The following is a 26,885-nucleotide window of genomic DNA, read 5'->3' on the forward strand; positions in this document are numbered from 1 at the left end:
TGATATTTAGCAAATGATATGTTCCAGAAACAGTAATACCCCAATGAACAATAGCCCAATACCAACTTCAACTTTAATTTGTACCTCTATCAATTTGCTACCTCTTCACTGTCAGCAATGCTTAGGGACAATAAAAAAGAACCCTTAAAACTTGGAAATAAAGTAGCTTTCTGAGAATTAAACCAGTGAAATCTCAACATTGTGCTTTTCATTATACAATATTGAAAGAAAACCAAGGAATTTGCATGGCTAAAGGGAGAGGAAACCTCAAAACACTAAGATGGACAGAGATATAAACTCTCAGTGTGTAATTTAATAAGTTGTATTATTGTATTGTCATTGGTTGTATTTCATACTATGTGGAGAAAGACTATATGAACAAAAGTGGGATAAACAACATGTGGCACAAATAGATATAGCCTGAAGAATCGGAAACCGCAGTGTTTCTACAGAACTATCTAGATTTGACCATTGTGAATTTGATTTTTATAATAATTTGGTTAATATATCTTTCAAAACCATTTTACCTCCCTTTGCTTTGATGCCATGTTACCAAGCAACTTTAACCCACTGAGCCACCCAGGTGCCCCAACCAAGCAACTTTCTAAATACTAATTTAGCTTTTAAGATTATCTTCTGTGGTCTGTCACAGGGTGACTGGCAAATGCCTCCCCCAGATACATTAATCTGTTGGTCGGTAGTAGTTGCCAGAGGTGCAGGATAGCATGAAAAAAAAAAAGTGGATTCTCATTGTATTATGAAATATATTAACATTCTTTATTGAGAGACATGAAAAAGCCATGATAAGGTGAAGTGAATAACAAGGATTTAAATTCTTCTGAGAGATTTGGTCACTGATTTGAACAAAACAAGGTGGTATGTTTCTATGCATTTGTAACAATTACATTTGTATCTTCCTTAAATATTGGAATCATGCTTTGTAGTGATGTACGCTCATTATTCTGTCACTGAATTGGAATTGCTTTTAACTGTTTATTTAGTGACTATTTACTGAGTGCTTATTCTATGCCAGAGGCTTTCAAAGGTGCTTGGGATACATAAGTGAACAAAAACCTAAGATCATTTTCCTTATAAAACTTATGGGTTGGTGAGGAGAGACAGACCATGGGATAAACACAGTGGACTAAGGAAACTATAAAGTTTGTGTTGAGCAGTGAGAAGATTGAACAGGTAAGGTAGAGCTAATTGACAGCTTTGGATGATATTTTAAAGAATTTAAATCCAATAGGCAATATAGAACATGGATTTATCATCTGGCAACTGACATAGTCAAAGTAGTATTTTAGGAAGATTAGGAATTAGGTAGCATCTGAGATGGGGAAGAACTTGAGACAGAAGAATGATTAAGAAACTATTGCTTAACTTTAGCCATGAGGTCATGAGGTTGTAGAAGGACCAAGAAAGATATACATCTAAAGATGTCGAAAAAGAAGTTGCCTGGGTTTTGGTAAAGTAGAGACAAGAATAAAAGCTACTAAATTTTGAGTGTAAATATTAGAGAGAATGTTTATCTACTTCCACGCATTGTTAGTTGGAGTATATATTTGGAAAAAGCTTTCTAAAAATCAGCTTTTCAATTTGCATTCTTACATGATTTTTTTTGGTCTAATAATTTTATTTCTTGTAATAATCTTAAGAAAATAATCCGGGGGGCATGGTGGCTCAGTCAGTTACATGTCTGCTGTCTGCTCGGGTGTCATGGTCCCAGACTCCTGGGATTGAGTTCTGCATCAGGCTCTCTGCTCAGCCAGGAGTCTGTTAGTCCCCCTCCCTCTGCCTCTCCCCCACTCCCATTTCTCTTGCTCTCTCTCTCTTTCTCTCTCACTTGCTTGATTTCTCTCAAATAAAGTCTTTGAAAAAAGAAAATAATCAGAAATAGAAAGTATATAACAAGGAGATTCATATTTCTGTTAGTGGAAAGTTTGAAACAACCAAAATAACCAATGATAGATCAATTAAATAAGGAGAAGTAAAATAAAGGTCTTCTCATTTACCTAGGCTATCAGATTCATGAATTGATTGATTAATGGAAAAATTTTGTAAAATTGATATATGCATGCCTTCAATCTTTTTTTTTTTTTTACTTCAGACATAACAATGTGCATTCATTTATCAGATTTTATGTGGGGCTATGAACTCTCTGAGTATGATTCTAATAATTATCATGCCCACTAAATATTGCCTACAGTGTACAGAGAATTCAATGATATCTGCCAAGGAATCTGCATGCATAATTCTGATTGTTGTTATTTTTCCCTGTTGTCTTGCCCACACCTAATTTAACATCTAAGTTTTTTTTTTTCAGGTTTTTTTTTCCAATTTATTTATTTTCAGAAAAACAGTATTCATTATTTTTTCACCACACCCAGTGCTCCATGCAAGCTGTGCCCTCTATAATACCCACCACCTGGCACCCCAACCTCCCACCCCCCCACCACTTCAAACCCCTAGATTGTTTTTCAGAGTCCATAGTCTCTCATGGTTCACCTCCCCTTCCAATTTACCCAAAAGCACATACCCTCCCCAATGTCCATAACCCTACCCCCCTTCTCCCAACCCCCCTCCCCCCAGCAACCCACAGTTTGTTTCGTGAGATCCTAGGAACATCGCCAAAGGCAAGGGAAGCAAAGGCAAAAATGAACTTTTGGGATTTCATCAAGAACATCTAAGTTTTTAATCACTGACCTTTTCCATTGCCACTCCATAGGCAACTCTAAAAACTCTGATTTTTGTCTTGAGTAATATGGGAAACAATTGCAGCTTTGAACAGAGGAATTGCATAATCTGAAATACAACTTAACAGAATCACTGTGGCTGCTCTGTTTGGAAAAGGACTATGGTGTATGTGGGGGTACCCTTTGCACAGTTTATACCCCATAATTGTCTGAATGCAAAGACAATTGTAGCTCTCTTTCTAGTGTTTGCAATTCCTTTTAGCCTCAAACATGAGTAGCAAAGATGTAAAGGCATCTAGGAAAACCAGGGATCCAAGAAGCACTGTAGACTTTGAAATCATATTGGAAAATATGGAATTAAGATGGGAAGCAACATAAGGCTTTTCAGAGTGTTTAAGGAAGAAACAAAAATTAAGAACCAGGTATAGGTCCTAATGGGATTTCCTTTCTCACTCCCACCCCCACCCCCCATTTAGCCAATTAGTTCTCAAATGCATAGGTACCTTAGAATCTCCTGGGGTGCTTTAAAAATAGCACTGCCTGTGTCCCATCCCAGATACACTGATGCAATTGACCTGGGCTGGGGGCTAGGCCTCATTTTCTTAAAAAAAAAAAAAATCCCAGATGATTCCAGTATGCATCTAGCATTAAAATTGATTGTTTTTCAAGTCTTTTTAGGTCTTCTTATCTCACATGGTCATGTGCAACTTGTGATTGATTGGCTCTGCCATCTAGAACAAGACTCTATGGCTCAAGGAGGTTTCAGCTGGTATATATGATTTTACTCTCTTGAGGTAGGGAAGTGGAAGGCAGGATTATCATCAGATTGGATCTGAAGGCTGGGTCACACCCTTCATATATAGGTAAAGTGATACTGTTAGTTTTCCATCTATATTAGGAGTTCTGAAGAGGCACAGCTCAAGCTAATAGGCAGTCTAAACTGTGGTTCCAACTTTTTCTCAATTACCTTTGCAAGAATGGGCTATACAATATCCCTCAGGAAGTATCAAGAATGTTGCCACAGAGAATATGCTTATTTTTCTCTGCTGAATGGCTCACCAAGAAAAGCTATGAATTTTTCTTATTAGACCCTAAAGAATCCTGTCTTGTGGCAGTGACCTTAAAAAATCCCACTTATTATTTGTGTTAGGCAGCCTTTAAGATGGTATCTGATGATCCCTGCTTTTTGGTATTTATTCCTTTGTGTAATTTCCTTACCTTGTATAGGCAGAAGTAATGGGATATCACTCTCAATATTAGGTTCTAAAAAAAACTGTGGCTTCCATTTTGGCATTTTGTCTGGTTCCTTGCTGTGTAGGAAACAAACTGCCATGGTTTAAATAGTGCTATAGAGAGGCTCATGTGGTAAGAAAGTGATATTTTGAGCCAACAACCAGTGAGGACTCAAGGCGAATCCCTTTCTAGGCTAAGCATTGAAATAATAGATGTCCATAGCCCTGGCCAACACCTTGATTGTAGCCTTGTGAGATTTTCTAACTAGAGAGTACTGGCCAACCCATGTCCAGTTTCCTGACCACATAAAACATGAGACAATAAATATTTGCTGTTTTAAGCCATTAAGTGTTAAGATAATTTGTTAAATAACAATCTATAACTAACACATGACTGGATTTGTCAAGAAGAAAGTCCTGCCATCTGTAAGCTAAATATTATTATTTATCTCATATTTCAGTTGTTGTAAGTTCTGGTAATAGGAAAGAAAATAAGTTTGTATATATTCTCATAATTTCAATGATGAGGATGTAGAAACTGGAACCACATAATTATCAGGAAGTAAAAGGAGCATGTAAGAAGAAATGTACTCAGGGGAGAGTAAATACAGGGATTTGGGGGAAGAGAGTTGGACTTTATTATTTTTTTTATTATTTTCTTTTTTTATTTTTATTTATTTTAGTATTTTTTGCTTCCTGCCAAGTCTCCTCAGCCTAAGAGAAAGTGCATTTTCTTAACAAACCATTCAAAGTTAGAGGATGAATGGGAGTAAATATGGCCTGAAAGAACATCAACCTCATTGAAAGCAGCAGCTTTGTTGAATAAATATAGAAGTCAAACAAAGAGTAGCCTGACAACAATGCTAAAACAGTTATAAATTTTAATGAACTATTTCATATTAAGATGCACATTAAGAACTCAAATCATAGAGACCAATTAAGAGATACTCTCTGAAAACTGTTTCAGAGTGATCATAGAAATAGTGACAGCTAATAATCAATCATCTGATACCCACAGTTCAGTTACAGTGACCTGTATCTGTTCTGATAGATAAGTGGCATATTCTAATTGACCTATAACCGTTCATACTGGTCATTAAATATTTTTAATATCATTCCTATTCCTAGTGAACTTTAGATAAAGTTTTTATTTTCTATGGCCATGTGTCATCTATGTGTAAAGTTGGATAATAAACAGTATGTATCTCCTGTGTCTTCTTCATGTCCAGGTATATGGCAATAGGGTAGTGATGTAAATGAAACTGCATGATAAGCCTTGTAAATCTTTCTGATGTATCACTTTTGTTTATTGGTATAAATTTTATATTAGTGCAAACACAAATATATTATGAAATAAATTACAAAAATCACATGAGTTTAAAGAGAAAAAAGATTTTCAAGAGATTTTGTGTGCCGCCTTTACATTATTCCCTAGACCCTCATTCTTTATTTCTACTATTATTGTTATTTCAGTAGACAATTTTGAGAGACACTGATTTAGTGCATTTGTGATTATAGAATTGCTTTTCCTACAGTTGGTCTTGTAGTCCATCTGTATGTTCTTTGTAATTCTAGAGAAACCGAGGAGCAAACTCTAAGAGATATAAACTAAGAATTTATCTCCAGCATCTCTTCTCTCTTATCATTAGGTCAATTTATAGCCAACTCAAAGGCTGATAATTTATACTATGGCTTTTTTTTTAACAAAAAAATGTTTTAGCTCACTAATTGCATTGAAAATGTCTTTTTATTCTATTGTTAGCAGTTTATATTCTTTCATTTAATTTTTTCCTTCCTTATTGGAAACCCATGAATTTAACTGATTTAACTGATTTTCTTTTTAGAAAAGATTACTCCATTTATATGGACATTTTGCTTGCTGTTCTCCATTTGTAAATAAAGGGGTACATGTAAGAGTAAAATAGGAACCAGGATTAGAAATTGTATCATCTCTTTCCTCCTCTTGAGTCAAATCATCACAGTATAGACTAATTATTGTATATGAAGTGAATTGCCAAAACATACATTGCCTTTGCATACAAACATAAATATCATATCTCAATAAAAAAGAAATTGTTTTGAGAGAGAGAGCAAACATGAGGGAGTGATGGCAGGGGCAAAGGGAGACAGAAAATCTTAAATAGGTTCCACACCCATCATGGAGCCTGATGTGTGGCTCCAATACCAACCCTAAGATCATGACCCAAGCCCAGATCAAGAGTTGGACCCAACCAACTGACCCACCCAGGCACCCCTCAATAGAATTTTTTTTAAAGAAGGAAACTACTAGCTAATAACCCTAATAATCTAATGGTATGAAATACATGCTAAGTGACCTAGCCTTTGGTGACCTCTTTGTACCTAACCAGCTACTATGGATGTATCACAATCTCAGTTTCCTGGTCTACAGATGAATACAAGAGACAGTTTTAAGATTCTAGAATTCTAAATGTATGTAACTGGTACTGATTTTATTTTCTAAAATTTGCGTGATAAGTTTTTAAAGGGGGGGAGATAAAAAGTGAATTAGAATTGTTTCTAGAAACACTACCAGATTGGATTTACTACTAAATTTGGTGTGCTTAATTAGCTTTGCTGTGTAATTTGATTGTGTGTGTGTATATATAGTCTCTGTTCAAATTTTTTATCATCATGTTTTGCCCTAACTTTTAAAAATGAAGAAAGATTAGTCTTAGTCTGAATTTTCTTTAATAATCAAACATTGTATGAATTCATATAAAAATTGATTATGGTTAGACCCTCTGCTAAGCACTAAGGAAACACACAGTTTCTCCTCTACCCTTGATATTTTCACAAGACCTCAGCCATAGAAACCTGATCTAGGAACCTAGGCTAGGAAGGCCTATGAATTAGAGAGCAGTTCAGAATATCAGTCATAGCATGTCCCAGAGTGTATCTGATGAAGGGCAGTTCTTTCTAGCTTCCTGCCACTTGGACATATAGGTGAACTGCAAGAATATGAAATGAATCTGTTGTTCCTGTTGATTTAGCTTTTTTATGTAACTTTTGCCTATAAATGTATTAGTCAATAATATATAAATATTATTTAAATAAAGGGACTTGATGAGGAATATTTTGAAATTAAAAGCACAATGATAAGCATTCCAATAGTATCTAAATTTAATTTAGATAAATGTTGGCCTCCAATTGGTGAACACATAAAGTGCTACCAAATCTGCCAATCAAAGAATTATGAAGTGAAATTTATCTTTATCTTACAGATAAGCTTATTACCTGTAGCCTCACCTCAAGCTTTCGTGATATTCAGGTCCTCAAATCCCTAATTATATGTCCATTTTGGGCATTTTGCTCTTGCCATCTATCAGGAAAAGAACTTTCCATGTGGCAATATTTTGAATGGCAGAAATTTCTAGACATTAGAAAATTACTAACTCTAAGTATGCAAATTTTAAAAGTATGGCACTTTTCTACTCATGAACTCAAGCATATTCTAACTTTAAAATCCTTTAAGTTCTTGTATCCGCAGTGATTTTACTTATATGATCCAATCTAATTGACAACAATATGTGGCCAAATATATTTCACATTTTTGTATTGTTCCCTGTGCGACATCTATTGTAAGAATTGCTGCAGGCTGTCATTTTTGTCTGCCATCCAGGATTTGCTGGCCCACATGCTACATACTAGACTTGGTGTTGGTCATGAGGGGGAAGGGTAACTTGCTGTTGAGCCAGACAGTTTTGCTATTGCTTTAGAATTAAAAGCATATGAAACAGATACAGCTTATTAAGGTTTTTTTTATAAATAACATAAACTTAAATAACAAAACAATAAAATTCAAATACAACTTAAAATAGAGTTTAATGCTATAACCACAGAGAAAAAGCATGATTACTTATGGGAAGAACATTATTAAAAGTCATATTCCCAAATATGAATTATACAAAAGATTATGTTACTTGAAAAAAACTTAAAGATTTCTCAATTTTACTTTTAGGGATTATAAGGTGTTATTTTGTGCCAAGTGAGATGAAATACAGTATTGTCATCATTATTGCTATTTTATATACAAGATTTTTGAAAATATCCATTAAGCCATTATCCTTTCAGTTTGAGCAGCATTGTCTTGTTAATAGGTACAAGCATTTTCTAATATTTTACTTTTGTAAAACTACCTATTTGATTCCATTCCATACTAGAATTTTTGAGAATATTCTTTCTTTTCTAATTAGAATTTAAGTGGATTATAATTTTTCACTAAAAAAACTTTCAAATACTGCTCATCTTCCATAGTTTGTATTGGCTTGATTATCTGACAAATCATTCCAGCAGCCTTTATGTCTGACATATCTTTTATAACATCATCTGCATTATTATTATTATAGCAGCCATTTTATAAGCAGATAGGAATATTTAAATAATCATTACCAGATAATCAAATCTAACATACTCTTAAGGGTAAATTAATTTAAGAAAAAACATTACTATTACTAACATCATGATTGTACAACCAGTTTTACAATTTTTTACAACTTTTAGTTACTAAATCTGATTTTTGTGTATATTTTTTTCAAATCTTTCTTTAATGCAGTCTCTTAAAATAAACATACATGCGCAAGTCCAGCTTGATCAGTTTTTCAGTAGTTTTCCAGCCTTTCTTGGTTACTTAAAAAAAAAAAAAAAGAAAGAAAGAAAGAAAGAAAGAAAAGAAAAGAGAAAAAGAAAGAAAACAGTCCACTTAAAGAAATCTCCCTGCTGGAACTGGTTTCTTATATACCATATATGATTATGTTATTGCCATAGGAAGAAAGTGGGCTGTTTTTTGTTCTTTCTTCGTTTTTTTCCCCCTTACAGGAACCCCCTTTTGATTTAAAGCAACAAACATTTCTCCTCCGCTGTGTGTCCATTTAGCTGATGCATATGTGTTGTAATGGTTTTCCAGAATTAATTCTTTGAAGTTGCAATCTTCATTGCATTCTTTCTGTTAAAACAACAAACAACATTATCCAGATTATTTTTAGAAGGACTCAAATAGTAAGCAGTAATATTTAGTAAAATTAAATCATATATGATCTTTTCTTTTTTTCAGTAGACCTACTGCAGTTTGTTAGATATAAATTAGCATTTGCAAAAAAATAGACATCTTAAAATTTTTTAAAAAGATTAAATGACACATATTTAGTTATGCAGCATATTCTCAAACATCTGACTTTTTGGCCATGAGTTGCTACTAATCTTTAGTGTTAGGAGCTATTTCATTCTAAGTAGCAGCTCTCATATTACCATGCCCAAGTCAGTCATTCCCTAACTGATGAGACTTGATATGATTGGCAGAGCATCTGCCTCCCTCAATCAAAGGACATATTTCACACCTTTCTTCATTTACTACTATACTGCCTGCAATTGTGATAGAAAAATCAAGTTTGTTTGTACATTCATCCAACTATTCATTTGTTCAGTCATTCATTCAGTTAAACCTATATTATTATATAATAAGCCTGTGCCAGTTAATCATGATTGCTGGGCTGTGGGAATACAAACGAAAGTCGATTAAATTTTTTTATGGTGGGGTGAACTGTTACATATTTCACATTGTAATAAAGTCGGAACAACATGAATGCTCACAGTTCAAAGCCCAGGATTGTGAGATTGATGTTGATAAACAAATGTCTGAATATTTTTCCCAAGAATTTTCATGTCAGCAATGTACAGATTTGGTGAACTTTTTTTTTTTTTTTTTTTTATTTGAGAGAGAGAGACAGTGAGAGAGAGAATGAGCGAGGAGAAGGTCAGAGAGCGAAGCAGACTCCCCATGGAGCTGGGAGCCTGATGTGGGACTCGATCCCGGGACTCCAGGATCACGCCCTGAGCCGGAGGCAGTCGTTTTAACCAACTGCGCCACCCAGGCGTCCCAGATTTGGTGAACTTTAACTAAAGAGCTTTAATATTCTCAGAATGAAATTTTATATATTAAGTATCTAAAATGCACATGGAATTTCCAAGATGGAAGTATCCTGGGAGGTCGGTTAATCCAACTCATTTCACAAATGAAGACATCCAAGCCTGGAGAGCTTAAGCAATTTGTCCAAGGTCCTGCAAAAACTGTTTTTCCTCAATGCTTGAATAGAAAGTGTTTTAATGAAGTCATTAAATTATATAATTGGAAAGAAATTAGTTTCACCTTTTCTTTTCAGAAAAGCAAGATGTTTTGTTTGGGGCACCTGGGTAGCTCAGTTGGTTAAAAGTAAAACTCTTGGTTTAGGCTTAGGTCATGATCTCAGCGTCATGGGATCAGGCCCATACTGGGCTCTGTGCTCAGTGTGGAGCCTGTGCTTAGTGTTCTCTCTCTCTCACTCTCTCTGCCTCTCCCTTGCCTCCTCTCTCTTTCTTCTCTTTCTCTTTCTGTCCCTCTCTAAAAAAAAAAAGAAAGAAAGAAAGAAAGAAAAAGAAAAGGCAAAATATTTTGACAAAAATAAGTTCAAAAAATTAAGTCTAAGCTATCAATTATCAATACCTTTGCATAGAGTTTTCCTTCCTTATTCATTGCAAGATAATATTCACTTTCCACCCCTTTGATTGCCACAATTCCAACTGCCACTGTCCTGATTTCCATGATATCTGCAAGAGATCACAGAAAGATAAGTCAGTTATTCACTCAGGTTTGCAGATTATCCAAGAATGACCATTTGTTCTTATCCTTTTTTCAGTTAGAAGTTATTAAAATTATGAATCTGATTATTAACTCAGACTGAAGCCACCTACCCATAACACACAAACCCCAGAGTAGTCCTTATTAAATATGAAAGTGCAAACTATTGATTTTTTTAATAGAAAAAGATACCTGGATTCAAAGAAGTAGTAAATATTTAAATTTAGCTTTTCCTTCCCTAGAATTACATTTCTAATTTACTATAATAATCATCATGATAACAGCTAATGTTTATTGATCTTATACCACATTCTCAGAATTATTCCAAGGCTTCTATATATTAACTCACCTTCTTATCACCAAGGCTATGAAATAAGTACTCTAGTTATTCTAGTTTTATAGATCAAGAGGCCCACACATAGAGAAGTTTAATTTGCCCAAATTCTCTCAACTGGTAAATGGTAGAAGTGAAATTTGAATCCAGACAATCTGGCTCTTAATCATTATATAATACTATGAAAGTATATAATAAGCTAACATCTTTACTTTTCTCTTAAACTTTATGTTAAAAATCATTGCTAACAGAAAATCTCTTGAATTTACTGAAATTGAATAAAATTCATTTAAAGCAATTTTAAATGATGGTAATAGAACCTACTGCCTTAAAAAAGATAATATTTTAAACTGATAATTGAGTTTTTTGATATATGAAAAGACAATTTGAAACCAAATTATAGGGGTACCTATGTGGCTCAGTCAGTTAGGCATCCAACTCTTGGTTTCAGCTCAGGACATGATTTCATGGGTCACGTGATAGAACCCCCAGGGTGGGGCTCCACATTCAGCATGGAATCTGCTTGAGATTCTCTCTCTCAACCCCTCCCCCACTGCTCTGCATGTGCTGTTTCTCTCTCTCAAATAAACAAATAAAATCTTTAAAAAATAAATAAAATAAAACCAAATTATGAATCCTGCTCATATGATATTGTATAACTTTATACCTTTTTTATTTTTAGTCTTTGTTGAAACTATTTTTATAAAACATGGTTACCATAAGAATACTAACCTGTTATTTATAACCCATTATCATTTATTATGTTTCTTTTCCTTCAGTGCTATATTTTTTTTAAAGATTTTATTTATTTATTTATTTGACAGGTAGAGATCACAAGAAAGCAGAGAGGCAGACAGAGAGACAGAGAGAGGGAAGCAGGCTCCCCATTGAGCAGAGAGCCCAATGTGGGTCTTGATCCCAGAACCCTGAGATCATGACCTGAGCCAAAGGCAGTGGCTTAACCCACTGAGCCACCCAGGCGCCCCCTTAAGTGCTATATTTTAATGACTCACATAAATACAGTAAAGTCTCAAGAAATTTTCAAAAACATTTAAAATTATTTAAAACATTTAAATGTAGGAATTAAAAGTTTAGTGAACCTTTTTAAATAACTGCTACTAATTATACTTTCAACATGAAGGTGCAGCCATGAGACATTCTCTTTCCTGTGCCTAACATAATGCAAAAAAAAAAAAAATTCCAAGTGAAAATTATCTGCATAAAATCAAGTCTCCAAAAGCTGTTTTCCAAAATAGTTACTAAATTAAAGGAAAATCTGATTTTTTTATTTCATGGTTTTGCTTCGTCCTCTTGTTTATTCTTTTTGCTTTAGTTTTCCTATCTGGAGAATAAAATTGAAACCCACTTCATCAGGATTAATATAGCCTGCTAATTTTTATCATCTGTTTCACATATATGCTGCATATAGAGGCCCTTTTCCCAGTATACTATGCTTAGCACTAGCCAGAGGTCATCCAGTTGAGAGTTCTAGAGTTGCTCATAAAAACTGAGGTCTATGAAGGAAATGCAAAAAAATGAATAGAAATCTTTTTAAGTATTTATGAAGTATTGTCAGAATGTATAGAACCCTAGTGTAATTTGAGGACACAAATTAAGGAAAAGGGCTCTAATTTCTGAACTTCAGAAATTAATATCAAGTATAAATAGCAAACATATCTTAATTAAAAGGAAAGAAAACCTTTTGATTCTGTTTGTATTTGAAGAATGTGGAGCATTAAAATTAGTTGTAGTCATGAAAATATTTTATATTCAATTCTAATAAATTATGAATGATTAATTCTAAATTTTCAGACCAACAAATCATTTGGTTTTCCCTAATTGGTTTGGTTTTAGTATATGTGCTGCCGAAGCAAGCACAAATCATTTGGTTTTAAATAGCACAATTTCTGCTCCCTTTCTTACAATCAGGATAGGACTCAAGATGTAAACAATGACTTATGAATCGAATTATTAGGTGTCATTAAAAATTCAATAAACTATTACATTAAATACCCCAATTTTACTAAAAGGTAGATGAAAAGTAGTCAAAGACCTCATAATAACTACTGGCATCAATGAATAAAATAATCTTAATTCTCAAGATTTTGGTCACAACTAAGCTATGCCTTTATAAGTAGTTGATAATAGCAATAATATGATTGAGAAGCTATTGGATAATATATATTACCATTATCTCTCAATATTTTATGACCCTAGGAAGTCATAATAATAAGGAAATTCAAAATGAAAAACAATGAGAAGGAAAGAGAACCGAGAAACTATCTGTCCACGTGAAACCAAAGAATTCTCACTTTCGCAGTACATTCATAGAGTTCAGTGGTTCCAGTTTTATCAATAGGGGAAGGTAATAAGTGTAAATAATAATTATGCTTCAATATGTGTCAATATCATTTTCGCTAGTAAAATTTAAGCCCTGCATATAATCATAATCAGACCAGAGCATTCTGACTTGCTACATCTTTTGAAGATCTCAGTATTGTGATCAGGGTGTGGTAATGATGAAATTCCAGGATGTAGTTTTAGAGAGTAGATTAAAGAGGGAAGCAGTGGCAGAGGAGCACATGTGAGGATGCTTCAGGTGACACCTATGGATATTCTTCTTTAACACTGGGTGTTCCCAGTGTTCAGAGTGCTCAATGTAAATATTAAATATTTAAAAAGTAAAATACATTATTACCATATATTTAGAAGTCTGATACATTCTGAAATGCTGTGATGCTATGCAAAATTATTTTTTATTGTTAACAAACAATTTTGTCAATCCTACACATCAAGCACAGCTAGAATTTCATTGTAGATTTAGATCACACAGTGGTTTGTATATACCAAATTTAGGAACAAGGTATAGAAAGCTGCTCTCACTTTTAACTCAGTATCTTCATAAAAGTCAAGCACCTTATTAGTTCCACCCCAGTAAAAATAGCATCTTCTTAACTTTTCTTCTGTACTCATTCTCAAAATTAGCCAGCTTTAAAGTGATTCTTGACTTTTCCAGCCCCTATCCTTATGCCTTAGCCTCAACATCATTGGGACTACAAGTTGAGGAAATAGATAGAGCAAAAGGAATGAGTAAATAGGATAGAAATAATTTTAAACATTGCTGTCAAGTATATTGAGTATCTGTGTTCTATCATGTTTGCTAAAGGAAGCTTTGTTTGATATTAAGGTGGTTTATTCCATTATTATGCTCCACTTCCTAAAATATTAACAAAATAGAGAGGCAGGGACAAGGGAATCAGCCAGAAAGTTAAAAGAAATGCTTCCCGGAACTCAGTAGCTTTCCGGGAAAAATTCCTGGATATAAGGACACCAAGGGAACTATTTGGAATTAAGTGGGCATATTTGTTTTGTTTGTCCTACTGTCTGAATGGTCACCAATCATGTGTAATATAAATATAAATTGTTTTTCTTGGCTAGATGTGAAAGTGAAAAAGCTTGAAATACTCTTTTCTATGATACAGCTTATTAGAGAAGATATGCATTTTTAGAGGGGATTTAAAAAAAAAAACTAATTCAGAAGAAAAGCCAGTAAGAAAAAAAAAAAAAAAAAATCTCAAGGGTCTAGGGAATCCAAGCTGTCATTAAGAATATAGCAAAAGGAATAAAGTTGGTTAAGTTGTGTTTGAAAAAAAAAAAGAATATAGCAAAAGGAATAAATTGGCTCAAAGAGAAAAAACTGCAGAGTGCAGAGCATAGTTAAGTGGCATTAAACTATTTTCTTTAGAAATAAATAGTTATGCTATTTTTTTTACAGATTTTATTTTATTTATTTGACAGAGAGATCACAAGTCGGCAGAGAGGCAGGCAGAGAGAGAGGAGGAAGCAGCCTCCCTGCTGAGCAGAGAGCCCGATATGGGGCTCGATCCCGGGATCCTGAGATCATGACCTGAGCCGAAGGCAGAGGCTACAACCCACTGAGCCACCCTGGTGCCCCAATAGTTATGCTATTCTAACTAGCAATGCTGAGTCTGGCTGTTCAGAAGCATTGGCAATAGTATCTCATTGTTTATGTAATAAGGAGAAAAGCTAGTGAAAATTAGGTTGTTCCCTGCCTGGAAAGCAGTCCAGAACAGGTTTGAGACAGCTTCCTAGAGAGCTGGATATTCCTGATGTATATATCAAGACACAAAGAAGGGTTAGGGCGGATTCATCAAGCTGAATGAATGCTGGCCTATGTCGGAATGAATGGCCACACCAGAAGAGATGGCAGATCTCTAGCAACACAGCAGTTTTGAGGAAAATGAAAGACATGAGAGCACAGGTGTTGTTTTCATTTCGTCTTCTACTTTAATCTCATGAGTTTATGTCTTATATTTGTCTTATATAAGGCAATAGATACACTGTAGATCAAAAAATCATGTACAGTAAGTTTGGTAGCTAACAATATCTGCAAGCTATATATTTTCATATTTTATTTTCTGAGCAACCCCCTGGTTTTTGGTATGGAGGGTAGGATTTCATAAGCTTACATAGTTCATTCTTCTACAGATCCTTGTGGATCTATAAAAACCTCACTTCCCACTCTGTACTTGAACAAAAGTCATTCTTGTGTTTTCTGGAGTAAGAGAGGGCACAGCACATAGGACAAAGCAGATTAGAAAGTCAGTGTTGGTAGCATACCAGTTCTGCCAAATTACTAAATGCTTACCAAGAAATCTACCTTTAAATCTATTAATTTCATTGTGAAAGATATTTTTAAAGTACATCAAACAACTAAAAATATTACTCATTCAGAAACCTTGCTATTTTTAAGTCTATCTTCATCCCAGGTAGAGGTAGAACCTTCAAAGAGTGAGCATCTTTTCATATGTTTATTTTCCATTTGCATATCTACTTTGGTAAGATATCAATCTGTTCATATATTTTGCCCACTTTTTAATTGGATTGTTAAAAAATGAAAGATTTTAAAAATATTCTTAACCCCAATATGTGGAGAGATAAGATTAACAATGTTCTTCACTTGGGGCACCTGGGCAGCTCAGTCAGTTGAGCAGCCTACTCCTGATTTCAGATCAGGTCATGATCTAAGGGTCCTGGGATGGAGCCCTGGGTCATGCTCCATGCTCAGTGGGGAGTGTGATTGAGGATTCACTCCCTCTCCGTCTGCCCCTCTCCCCATTCACATGTTCTTGCTCTCTCTCTCTCTCCCTCTCTCAAATAAATAAATCTTTGAAACAAACAAAAACCCTCAAATGTTCTGCACTTACTTAGTATCAGAATGGTGGGACAAATATGAATCTACTGTTGTAACTGGACCTGAATGGAAGGATGTCCACAAATAATTAATACTTCTATCATTCAACAGTTATATTTTGTGGATAGTTGGTCCGTAAAAGAAAAGCTAGCAAACATTAAAGATTTTATTTCTTAATTATGACTGAGCTTGAGAGATACCCTAAACCTGCATATCAGTATTCTCCTTTTCATGTAATAGAAAATATAATATTGAATAAAGGCAAGAATAGCAGGAGTAAAAGGGACTTGAAGGAAAGGAAAACACTGACTTCATACAATTTTACAGAAGTAAGATCTTTGAAAACTATTCCATATGTTCTTTAATAGATACATTTACTCAGTTTTGAAAGTATTGCAAATATGTTGAATCAGTGAATTTCTTCATCATTCTTTATTGTGTTAGTACAAATTTAACCTTATTGGATTCTGCTACAAGGTAAATTATTTCCCCTGGATCTTCCTTAAATGAACATGAAGAAGAGTTATTTATCAGTTACAGTGCTCCAAGAGGACAGGGCTTGTCTCAAAATTGAGCCTAGCAAGGAATTGGCTCACAGTGAAGATCTGTTGAATGTTTCATCATAAATGTATCAGCATCACATCTTTCATATGCTCGTAAGCAACTGTTAAAATTTCCCTAGCCCCCTCTTCAGGCCTGTATTTGCCATTTAATTTTAAGAGTATCTCTGGAAGAAGTAGCAGTTTTGTATATAGACAGATAGACAGTACTCAGTGAAATAAATGACATATTTACCCTGAGAAAGGATTCTTTAAAGAAAGTATGTTTGAAACCAGAATAATAAACGTTTCACTTTGACCATTGTTGATAAATTACTTATAAGACAATGAATGCTCAGTACTATTTTGAATTTGTTTTGGTCATAAATTTCTTATTAAGATAGTTTATGGGGGCGCCTGGGTGGCTCAGTGGATAAGCCGCTGCCTTTGGCTCAGGTCATGATCTCGGTGTCCTCGGATCAAGCCCCACATCAGGCTCTTTGCTCAGTGGGGAGCCTGCTTCTCTCTCTCTCTCTGCCTGACTCTCTGCCTACTTGTGATCTCTCTCTCTCTGTCAAATAAATAAATAAAATCTTTAAAAAAAAAAAAGATAGTTTATAGACACTTTGTTTTCTTGTAAACAGCTTCTATCATGAACTAAGTTTAATAAAAATGTCAAAATTATGTAAGATATATTTACTTAATAAGATCTTGTGGCTGCCTGTATCTTATTTTAAGTTGCCCACCTAGAATGTAAATAGGTGACCTTTAGCACTATATGCATATTATTCAAAATTGACTTCTTCAAACGTTATAGGGAAAGAGACAAACACCAAGTTATCTTAGGTTGAAATAAGTTTGTTCCATCACTTAAACAGAGTGATTGCTTAACATGGAAGACAAATCTCTTTTTTCAGGCTAGTGTTGGATTAGAACCATTAGGTGGCTATTCCATGCACATGCTGACTTTGCTGCCTGGAGGCAATGATTCAATGTTTGAATTGGGAAAGAAATGAGTTCACTTGCCTCACATTTCTTTATTATCTTTCACTCAGAGTAGATGACACAAAGGACTTTGTGGAGATAGAGACCTCCAGCAGGTCCAAGTTCTCTTACTTTTCCCATGAACCCTAGAACTACTATTGTAAGATAACACAATTAATATATTTGGTTGATAATGCTAATCTTATCTTTGGATCACCTACCCTAAAAAAGCATGCCCTGTAACTGTTAAATAACAGATCTAAAACAGAACCTTGGAATACACTAAAAGAAATTAGAAGACTAATGAAATCAAAGCCAGCAAGAAAGAAACACAACTAGATAAATTATTACAGAAACCCAGGAAGCATAATTCCCATCAAACCAGCATGAAACTCAAAACAGTTACACATGATTGCACAATTGCTGGTATCAAATATAACCAAAATGTCCTGCATAAGAGAATTGATTCCACACCATCATTATCTTGGGGGAGGGAGGGGGTAAATCAATTATAGTTCTTATCAATCTTCTATTCTGTAATGATGTAAAAAAAACACTCAAGTGATTTGTCAGGTTAAGTAAAAAGAATCATGTCATTCATTTAGAGATTTACTCAGAAAACAAAGCATTTAGAAATCTTTAGAAAGTACATTAGTGTGTGGTACAGTGATGGCAGTGTTTTCTTTTGAAAGAATTTAAGTTGCAACAGTTTATTTCAGCAGGGTTAGAACCATGCCAGAATTAGAAACAAACTATTCAGTTGTGCAACAAATAGGATGATTCCAGTGGCATATTACTAAAATATGTAATGGGAACAACGTTGAACTGTATCGAACAGAATTATATTTCTATGCCCATTTCCTGACCTTTTCCTTATCATTTATGACCTCTTTGGAAAAAAAGGGGGCCAGTTTTCTCCCTGAATGAGACAAAAGAAATACTCTTTTTTTGCCCTGTAATTTCTGTAGGTTCTAAATTACTATTCAGAAAGAATTTTTTATCTGATCATGTAGAACAATTACATCTGCTAAGTACAACACTTTTACTACACTCTAAAAATGGCTTCAAAATTATCATAAGAGGTGCAGATGATATAATCCCAGAATATGTGAGAAAAATATATCTTACTACCCCCTAGAAAATCTCTCCCATTTTCTAGCTTTTCCCAAAATATAAAGTATCTTCAGTAGGAAAGCAGAATTTTCATTACATAGGATTACAGAAAGGGTTCAAAATACAAATATATCTGGAATATAGTCTTTCCTCTTTCCCTCTTTAACTTGTATTTAAATGTTTTGCCACCCAGACAATAAAATAATTTTGAACACTTTGGTTTCAGATCTTGCTGGTAATCAGCATTGAAAAATTAAAGCAAGATTTAAAACCATTTTGGCCATTGGTTTTCTTAAGACTTTTTAGGTACACATTCTTTGCTACCAGTCTAACAGTGCATTCTAATGCAGAGTAGTTATATTTCTCACAGAAATTAAGGTGAAAGAAAAAAAGGAAGAAATAAAACATCTGAGTTTACAGAGAAACATATTTAAAATGTTGAAAAGAAGATCCAGACATCCCAAACTCTTACTAGAAACTCCCAGTTGCCCTTTCTATATTCTCTATATTCTATATATTACCAAATATGTATCTACCACTTCTTTTCTATTCCCATTGCCATCACATTAGGTCAGGTCTTATTATTTATACCTCATCTATTATTTCAGTTTCTTGCCTAGACTCTTGCCTCCAGGGAACACATTATAAAAGTTACTGTTCTGCTCCAAAACTTTCAATGGTACACACTGTTAAAAAGCAAACCAAATTAAAACCTCTTGTACTTGGAATTCAGAACCCTACAAAATCTGGTCCAGTCTACTTTTGCAATTTTCTCCCATTGTTCCTCTACAATTTGCATGAGTCGCTGGCCCCCAAAGCCATTGACTTACTCATCTTCCTCTCCCAAACAAATATCCAGGCACTTTTCCCGCTTCTGCCCACCAGTATCCATAATTACATAGAATCTTTATTTCAGTATTTCCCAAATATTTCTTTGCACTGGCTAAATGAATTCATGTGATGAATTATTTTTAAAATTTCAAGTGCTCATTCTTACTTGTCAGAAAGACGGATCCAGTAGGTCTGAGGTGAGGCTTGGGAGTATCTTAAAAGCTTCCATTTACTTGAGTGGCACTTTTCTTTCAAAGCCAAACTGAAATTCAAGTTTCTACATAATGTTTTACAGAGTTTTCCGGTCTGTCATCATCTCTTTGAGGACAGCACACTGCTAACTAGGAATTAATACTCATCTCTATTCTTCCATTGTTACTGAAAGGTTTAGCCCTTTTTTTGCATCTAAATTATAAGCCATTTGAGGAGACTGCCTTGTACTTCTGCAAATCCTAGTACTTGGTATAGGGTTTTGTACCTGGAAGGCTTTTATTAAATGCTGAAGTAGAGAGAATGACACATAAGTCCATAGCTGTGTCATATTATAAATCGGTAAATGAAAGTTAGTAATCATTCTAGGATTAAAGAATTAATGAGTTTCCTAATCATGCTAAACATCAGAAGAACTAAGATTAAGAGATTACCAGAAGTATTTGCTAAATTTCCTTCTAATTTTCATTACATTTTTGGAGTTTATCTAATTAGGTAAGAAAGAGCTCAGGGTGCCTTGTTGGCTCAGTCAGTGGAGCATGCTACTCTTGATCTTGGTGTTGTGAGTTTGAGCCCGACGTTGGGTGTAGAGATTATTTCAAAAAAACAAAGTCTTAAAAAAAAAAAAAGCACAAAATTCCATGGTTAATTCAAACAGTTCATCTCAGATTACATTTCATGATGCCAACCCAAAACAATTAAGACAAACTCCAACTCCAAACATCTCTGCTTCTCTAACCAGTTGTAGGTTTTTCTTTTTAGTTTTGGCTAAACCTTGCTTCAACCTATTTATATTTTTAGCATGCAACACCCCTATGCCTAACAACTTTCTCATGTTTTCTGTTTGTTGTGCTATATAGCACTTCTATTTATCTGCCTTGCTTCTAGCACATTAAGACTTTAAGAAGTGCATGCTAGTCCTAATATTTCATGAGATGATTAACAAGTCTTTGTTCTTCTTACCCATATTATTATGATTTCATAAACATTGAATATGGTTCATCTTCAATAAACATTTGTTATTCTAGATCATTTCCCCAGTTTTTTTAGTCTATGTCATATATGTCTTATATCATTCATTCATTCTAATTCCAAGATGTTTCCATTGTACTGGTTAGTCTTTATTAATGCTAAGCGAAGAGGACATCTGCATTCCAGATGTAGATATATCATGTTGTTTACACAGAACTATTGTAATATGTTCTGTTTTGTGTCTTACTTTCTTCCTGATGGTGCCTATTGCTTTATTTGTCTTTTGGCTACAATTACATATTAAGATAATATCTTCAGGGAAACATCCAGAATGATTTCTTGGTGCCTTTTTTGTGAAGAAGTTATTATTCAGAATCCTTTATCTTATAAATATAGTTTAAATTTTATTATAAAATATATTGCACTCAAACTCATCTGCGAATTTTCCACTTACCTATATATGTATGTTTTGTCTACCAGCATTTTATCATTATTAGCTTATTTCACTAATTTAAAGATGTTAACATAATCTGCAAACTTGGACTTTTCACTGTATATTCTTGTTGTTAGGAAATGTTGACTAAGTTGACTCATTTTATTGATCTCTGAGGAATATCTCTGTTACATATTTTCGTTCAAAATATTCATTCACATTAATTCCTTATTTTGAATTTGTCCCTTTTACTTCAATTATTGATTCTCAGAATAAGCAGGGCTGGGGGTGGGGGCAGGCATTGTTGGGCAAAGAACATCTTTCAGGGAAAAAGATTTCAGAACCACTGTAACTTTTTAAAACTATACTTGGAGCTTCTGATAATTCCTACCTATCCTTGGAAAGTCATGCTCTGCCCAACCCATTCTTCACTGGACTTATCACTGTAATTAGTCAATGATACTAATAGGAGTATTCTCTCTACAGCAGGTATTTGGGGTGGAAAAATTTCACAAGGTTTTCAAAGCAAGGTTTTAATAGCATCTCACTCCCCCAGTGAAAAGGATCAGCTTTATCCTGGGATCATAATATAGTGACTTTTTTTTTAAAGTTTCTTATTTCTCAAGCCACATCAAATAATTTTGAAGATGAAAAATGATGTCTACATGCTTATTTCCTAAAAGAGCATTAGTAAATAGGTTTAATTTTCCTCTCACAGAAACTGTTGCTTTTCTGCAACATCTATTCTATCAATACTGTGGTAGTAAGAGAGGGGAAATTAGGCAGAAGGAACTGCATGAGAAAGGCACAGAAGTATCGGACACTTGTGACATTTGGGGGTTAGTTGACTATGGTTGGGACATATACAAGAGGGACTGCCAAGAGAGAAAACTAGAACTATAGGCAGGGGCTGGATCCCAAAGAACCTTATGTGGTTAGTTGAGATTGCATATTTATCCTGTAGAGGATGGGAAGCCACTGAAAGTTTTAGAAAAGTGCTTCTACCAGCAATATGGGAGATGGCTTGGCAAGAGGCAAGAGTGAAGAAGATATGATAACTGTCCAGGGAAGGGCTGATGAACATCTGCTCCAAGACCTGTGGGTGATGAGATGAGTGTACTCATTTCCTCAAATAGGTTTATAAGTTATATTTGCATAAATGCTTAATACAGATCAAATGAGTGATTTAAAACACAACCTCTCCAAAGCTATCAAAGTGAGTTGATTCAAAGATCAAGTGAGTGATTTAAAACACAACCTCTTCAAAGCTATCAGATACTTAGAGGATCTGATAATGCCATATCTACCATAGTGCAGTTCCAGTATGCCAAAATTCAATGTATAACTGCCTAAGTTAGGACCTAGGAAAGAAAATAGTATTATTTATTTTGAATGTAAAATCAAGCTTATCATTTACTAATAATCTTCTAGATAGTCAGTCCCTTTGTGCATTTCAGTCTTTACTAGTCTAAGTTCCTTTCATATTCTGATATTTTATTTGTTCATCTTTTAAAATTGTGTTTTTTTTGTTTTTTTTTTCCAATTTATTTATTTTCAGAAAAACAGTATTCATTATTTTTTCACCACACCCAGTGCTCCATGCAAGCTGTGCCCTCTATAATACCCACCACCTGGTACCCCAACCTCCCACCCCCCCGCCACTTCAAACCCCTCAGATTGTTTTTCAGAGTCCATAGTCTCTCATGGTTCATCTCCCCTTCCAATTTACCCAAAAGCACATACCCTCCCCAATGTCCATAACCCTACCCCCCTTCTCCCAACCCCCCTCCCCCCAGCAACCCACAGTTTGTTTCGTGTTTTAATTTAATTGAAAGCAAAATAAATTAAACAGGAGAAGGAAATAAAGAAAGAAATCATAGAATCTGTGAGCAAATTAAAAGTCCCGGTAAAAGACACCATGACCTGCTCTTACCTTCCTTCCCTATGCTTTCCTCTTCTGTGCCACTGAGAGTAGATCGTGCACAAGGAATCAAGAGATAACAAAATAGAATGTCGAGAGAGTTGACAGCTATATATTCCCATGCTAGAAACAAGGACTGTGGGACTAAATTAAAAATATTTCTGGATAAAGGCTGTATCTCTAGCCTGCCTGAGGAAAGAAAGGATTACAGACAATCCAATATTAAGAAACCTCATCTGAGAACATCTAAACTTTTATTTTATTTTATTTTTAATTTTTAAAAATTTTTGTTTTAAGAGAACATTCTAAATTTAGTAGATGTATTTATTAGGGGTTTATTATTCATCCAGCAAAATACATATTTTGGAATGGATTTTCACTAAGATATTTTAAATAATGGGATCTTTTTTGTGGATTTATATGTGATTAAGGTACAAGAAAAGCAATAATTGATTTTCTAAAGTTGTATCTAGTACATAAATCAGGGTGTCCTAATAACTATATATAGATGGTAAGCTCTCAACTGTTTGATTTGATTTTAAATCAGTACAATAATTAGCATAAGGAAGTTCAACTTGAATTTTCCATGATGTCTCTTATATTTTAATCAAGTAACACATTTTTTTTCTCAAAAAGAAATCAGCACTGTCCTTGTTTTTTTAATGCCTTGAGAGAATGCATACTGTACCTACACCATCTGGATACAGAGTACACAAACTATTCTAGCCAGTGTACCTGCAAGGATCAACCTCATATGAACAAGCTAAAACAGAGTGTAGGCAAGGCATCTAACTTTTAAGTGTGAAGTGCCAGGGCATGGAATATCCAGTTTCTCAGACCAGCTAAAGTCTACAATGAAAAACAGATATGATGTCAAATAAGCCACTGCTCTTTGTATAACTTTAATAATGACCAAGGAGTATGTCTTTTGTTGTTTTTTTTTTCCAAATCTAAATAAAACGAATCAGTTTAAGTGTTTATTGTACACATGCCCTATGTCTAACATTATATGTGGATCTGTTGTGAAGTATGTAAAGAACACAGAAAATAAGTTGCTAGATGTCTGTCTTTGAGAAATGAATTGTTCTGGGGCCAATAGAGAGACCTACAATTGGTCCACATGTCCAGAAAAGCTCTAAATGGCAAAGCAGTAAGGAAGAGAAAAGATCAGTGTCACTAGTCCAGTTAAGGAGGGCCTCTGAATATCAGATGGCCTTGAATGGCAATATTTGAGTCTTGGAGAAGCAAGACTAGAAGGAAATAGACTTAAAAAAAAAAAAAAGAAGTAGGGGGAAGAGCAGTGTGTACAGGGGAAGGCTGGCCTCACTGGATTAAACAACACCCCTCCTTTGTGGTCTATAGGGATGCCAGCTATCAACCCTGGCTTTTGACATAGTAGAATTTGGTTTAAGCAGTAGTCCTTTAAAAAAGAAAGAAAAACCAAGAAGAAAACCAAACAAATTATGAAAAACAACAATAAGAACAACAACAACAAACCAGTCTCTTTGATTTTTGCTTCACATACAAGGACCACACAGCTTTGACCTATAATATATCTCTTCTCAGGGCATAAAAAGCATAATGCCAAGACAGAGAAGCTCTACAGTGCAAGAGGGATTTTTACAGTGCTTTTACAAGTGCAAGAGGGATTTCAGAGTTGTTTAATCATTAATATACATGACTTCTATCAAGAGTTCCTTTTTTTTAGAATATAATGAATACAATATGTGTGGGTTAAAATACTTATTTTATGACTTGGCTGTCGCTAGAACATTTTTGGAATTCGCTAATACTCCCACTTCGACTATTTGGTAATAATTGCTTGGACTGTGAAGAAATGTCAAAATATAAGTAGTGAAAACAAAGGAATCCTGGTATTATAGATTTAGAATTTGAGCTAATTTGAGTACATGCATTCCAGTCTTCAAAGTACAGTCAGAGATTATATTTAAACACCATACTTCTGAAATAAGTAAAATGTATTTCATTCCACTAAAAAAACTTTACCTCCCATAAGCATGACTGTATGTGTGTCTCAGCATGTTGTTATCTGTGTGTGGATCAGTGATTATGCATGATATAGTTGAGTGTACAGTTTATTTGTTTCTAGGGCATTGAGTTTTTCAGACTTTTTTTTTTTTTTCCTTTCTGGAACCTTCAGAAATAACTTGAGTAGGTACCAGGGAAAAGATAGCACTTTTGTTCCTCTCCTCAGAACCTAGGGCCTGCTTCTTCCATGATACATGATGTTCTGGTCTGACTTTCTATGCACAGGTTGCCACAGCACTAACAAAATGTGCAGTCTGTTCTTGATAGAGACAAAGCAGGAAGGGGTGGGGTGTTATGCCAAGGGAGGAGGGTGATAGCTGGGGAAATTTCGTCTACGTGCAGTGAGTGTGCTGGTCAATATTTAACAACTGACTCTCCAGAAGAAAAGATTTGTAGTATTTGCCAATTTCCATGGTGTAAATACTCCCACATGTCCAATTTCGTATCCTTATCAAGCTACCAACATGGTTTAAGAGATAAATATGTGGAGCTGGAAAAAGATGCATACTGTTGATTCTTAGGAGCCAAGATGAACCGGCTCCAGCACAACACTGCCTATAAGCCTCAAGAACTGTGAGCCATAGCCTGGCCTTGGCCCCTGAGAACATGTAAGATCATTTTTAAGGCATAAAATAATAATGTACAATGCTATACAAATATTAGTTATAATTATGCCCCAAACTCTGTGAATTTACTTAAGATCAAAATCTGCAAAATAATAGAAGACATGTAAAAGAAAACAAGAGGACTTTTAGATATACTAATTAAGATAAAGATATAGGAAACTATAGCCCCTTAATCAGGAAAGGAAAGCATTTACCATGATGCTGAAATGCAGGTTCATTTCTAAAATCACTTTCACTCTTTGTCTCAAAAAAAGAAAAGAAAATAGTGCTCTAAGAATGTTCAAGACGTGGGTGAGGAGGTTTAGAAAATGCACTGAATAGATTTACTAATCACAGGCATTATAATTCTAAGAGAACTTTTGATTTGGGGGCAGGCTAACGTGGTTGAGAGCACTGACACAGAGACGTGTGCAATGTGCCAGTCTTTCCTCTAGGACAGCTTACACCTGCAAGTCACTTGCAGTATTGTAGGAGAAACAGATGCACACACACACACACACACACACACACACACAAACAGTGTCTTCCCGGGACAAAAACTGAGAGCACTTTGAAACTTCCCAAGAAACTCATAAGATACTTTATAATGTTTATATTCATATCACAAAGAAGGAGAGGATATTATCCAGTATTAATTACATAAGAGTAGCCTTTTAAAAATAAAACAGAAAATAAGGATAATCACAGGAATTGTCTTATTGATCTGGATAGCAGTGAATATCTTTTGCAGTCTGATAATTTTTCTCAAATAGCCCCATAGAAATTAGTTAAATATGAATTAATAATTTAAACTAATTAATAATTGTAAATAATTAAAATAATTGATTACTTATAAGACGTTGGGTTGCCTAGTAAGAAAATTGACAAAATACTTGTGCAGGAAAAAAACCTTGGAATTTATATGCAAGGATTATTTTTTTCTACACATTGAATTTATAGAATAAATTTCTAAAAGACAAGATTTTAGGAACCTCAAAAGTATCCACAACTGTAACTAATCCCATTGCTATTATGAAACATTATTTAAAATTTTTTTTTAAGATTTTATTTATTTATCAGAGAGAGAGAGGGCGAGAGAGCAAGCACAGGCAGACAGAAT

General features: G+C 34.5%; 1 protein-coding gene across 3 annotated transcripts in view; it reads right to left on the reverse strand.

Moving 5' to 3' along the window:
• Positions 1–7,746: 7,746 nt before the first annotated feature.
• The window catches only part of FGF7 (fibroblast growth factor 7), a 52,947-nt gene continuing 33,808 nt past the window's right edge, over positions 7,747–26,885 (reverse strand). For all 3 annotated transcript variants that reach the window (XM_044230956.1, XM_044230958.1, XM_044230957.1), the window contains exons 3-4: positions 10,425–10,528; positions 7,747–8,891 (exon numbers count right to left, since the gene is read on the reverse strand). In XM_044230956.1, the coding sequence (XP_044086891.1) occupies positions 8,697–8,891; positions 10,425–10,528 (299 nt within the window). In that variant the 3' untranslated portion in view covers positions 7,747–8,696. The remainder of the gene's footprint in view (positions 8,892–10,424; positions 10,529–26,885) is intronic.

This window comes from Neovison vison, chromosome 13, assembly GCF_020171115.1.
Source record: "Neovison vison isolate M4711 chromosome 13, ASM_NN_V1, whole genome shotgun sequence".
Classification (NCBI taxonomy): domain Eukaryota; kingdom Metazoa; phylum Chordata; class Mammalia; order Carnivora; family Mustelidae; genus Neogale; species Neogale vison.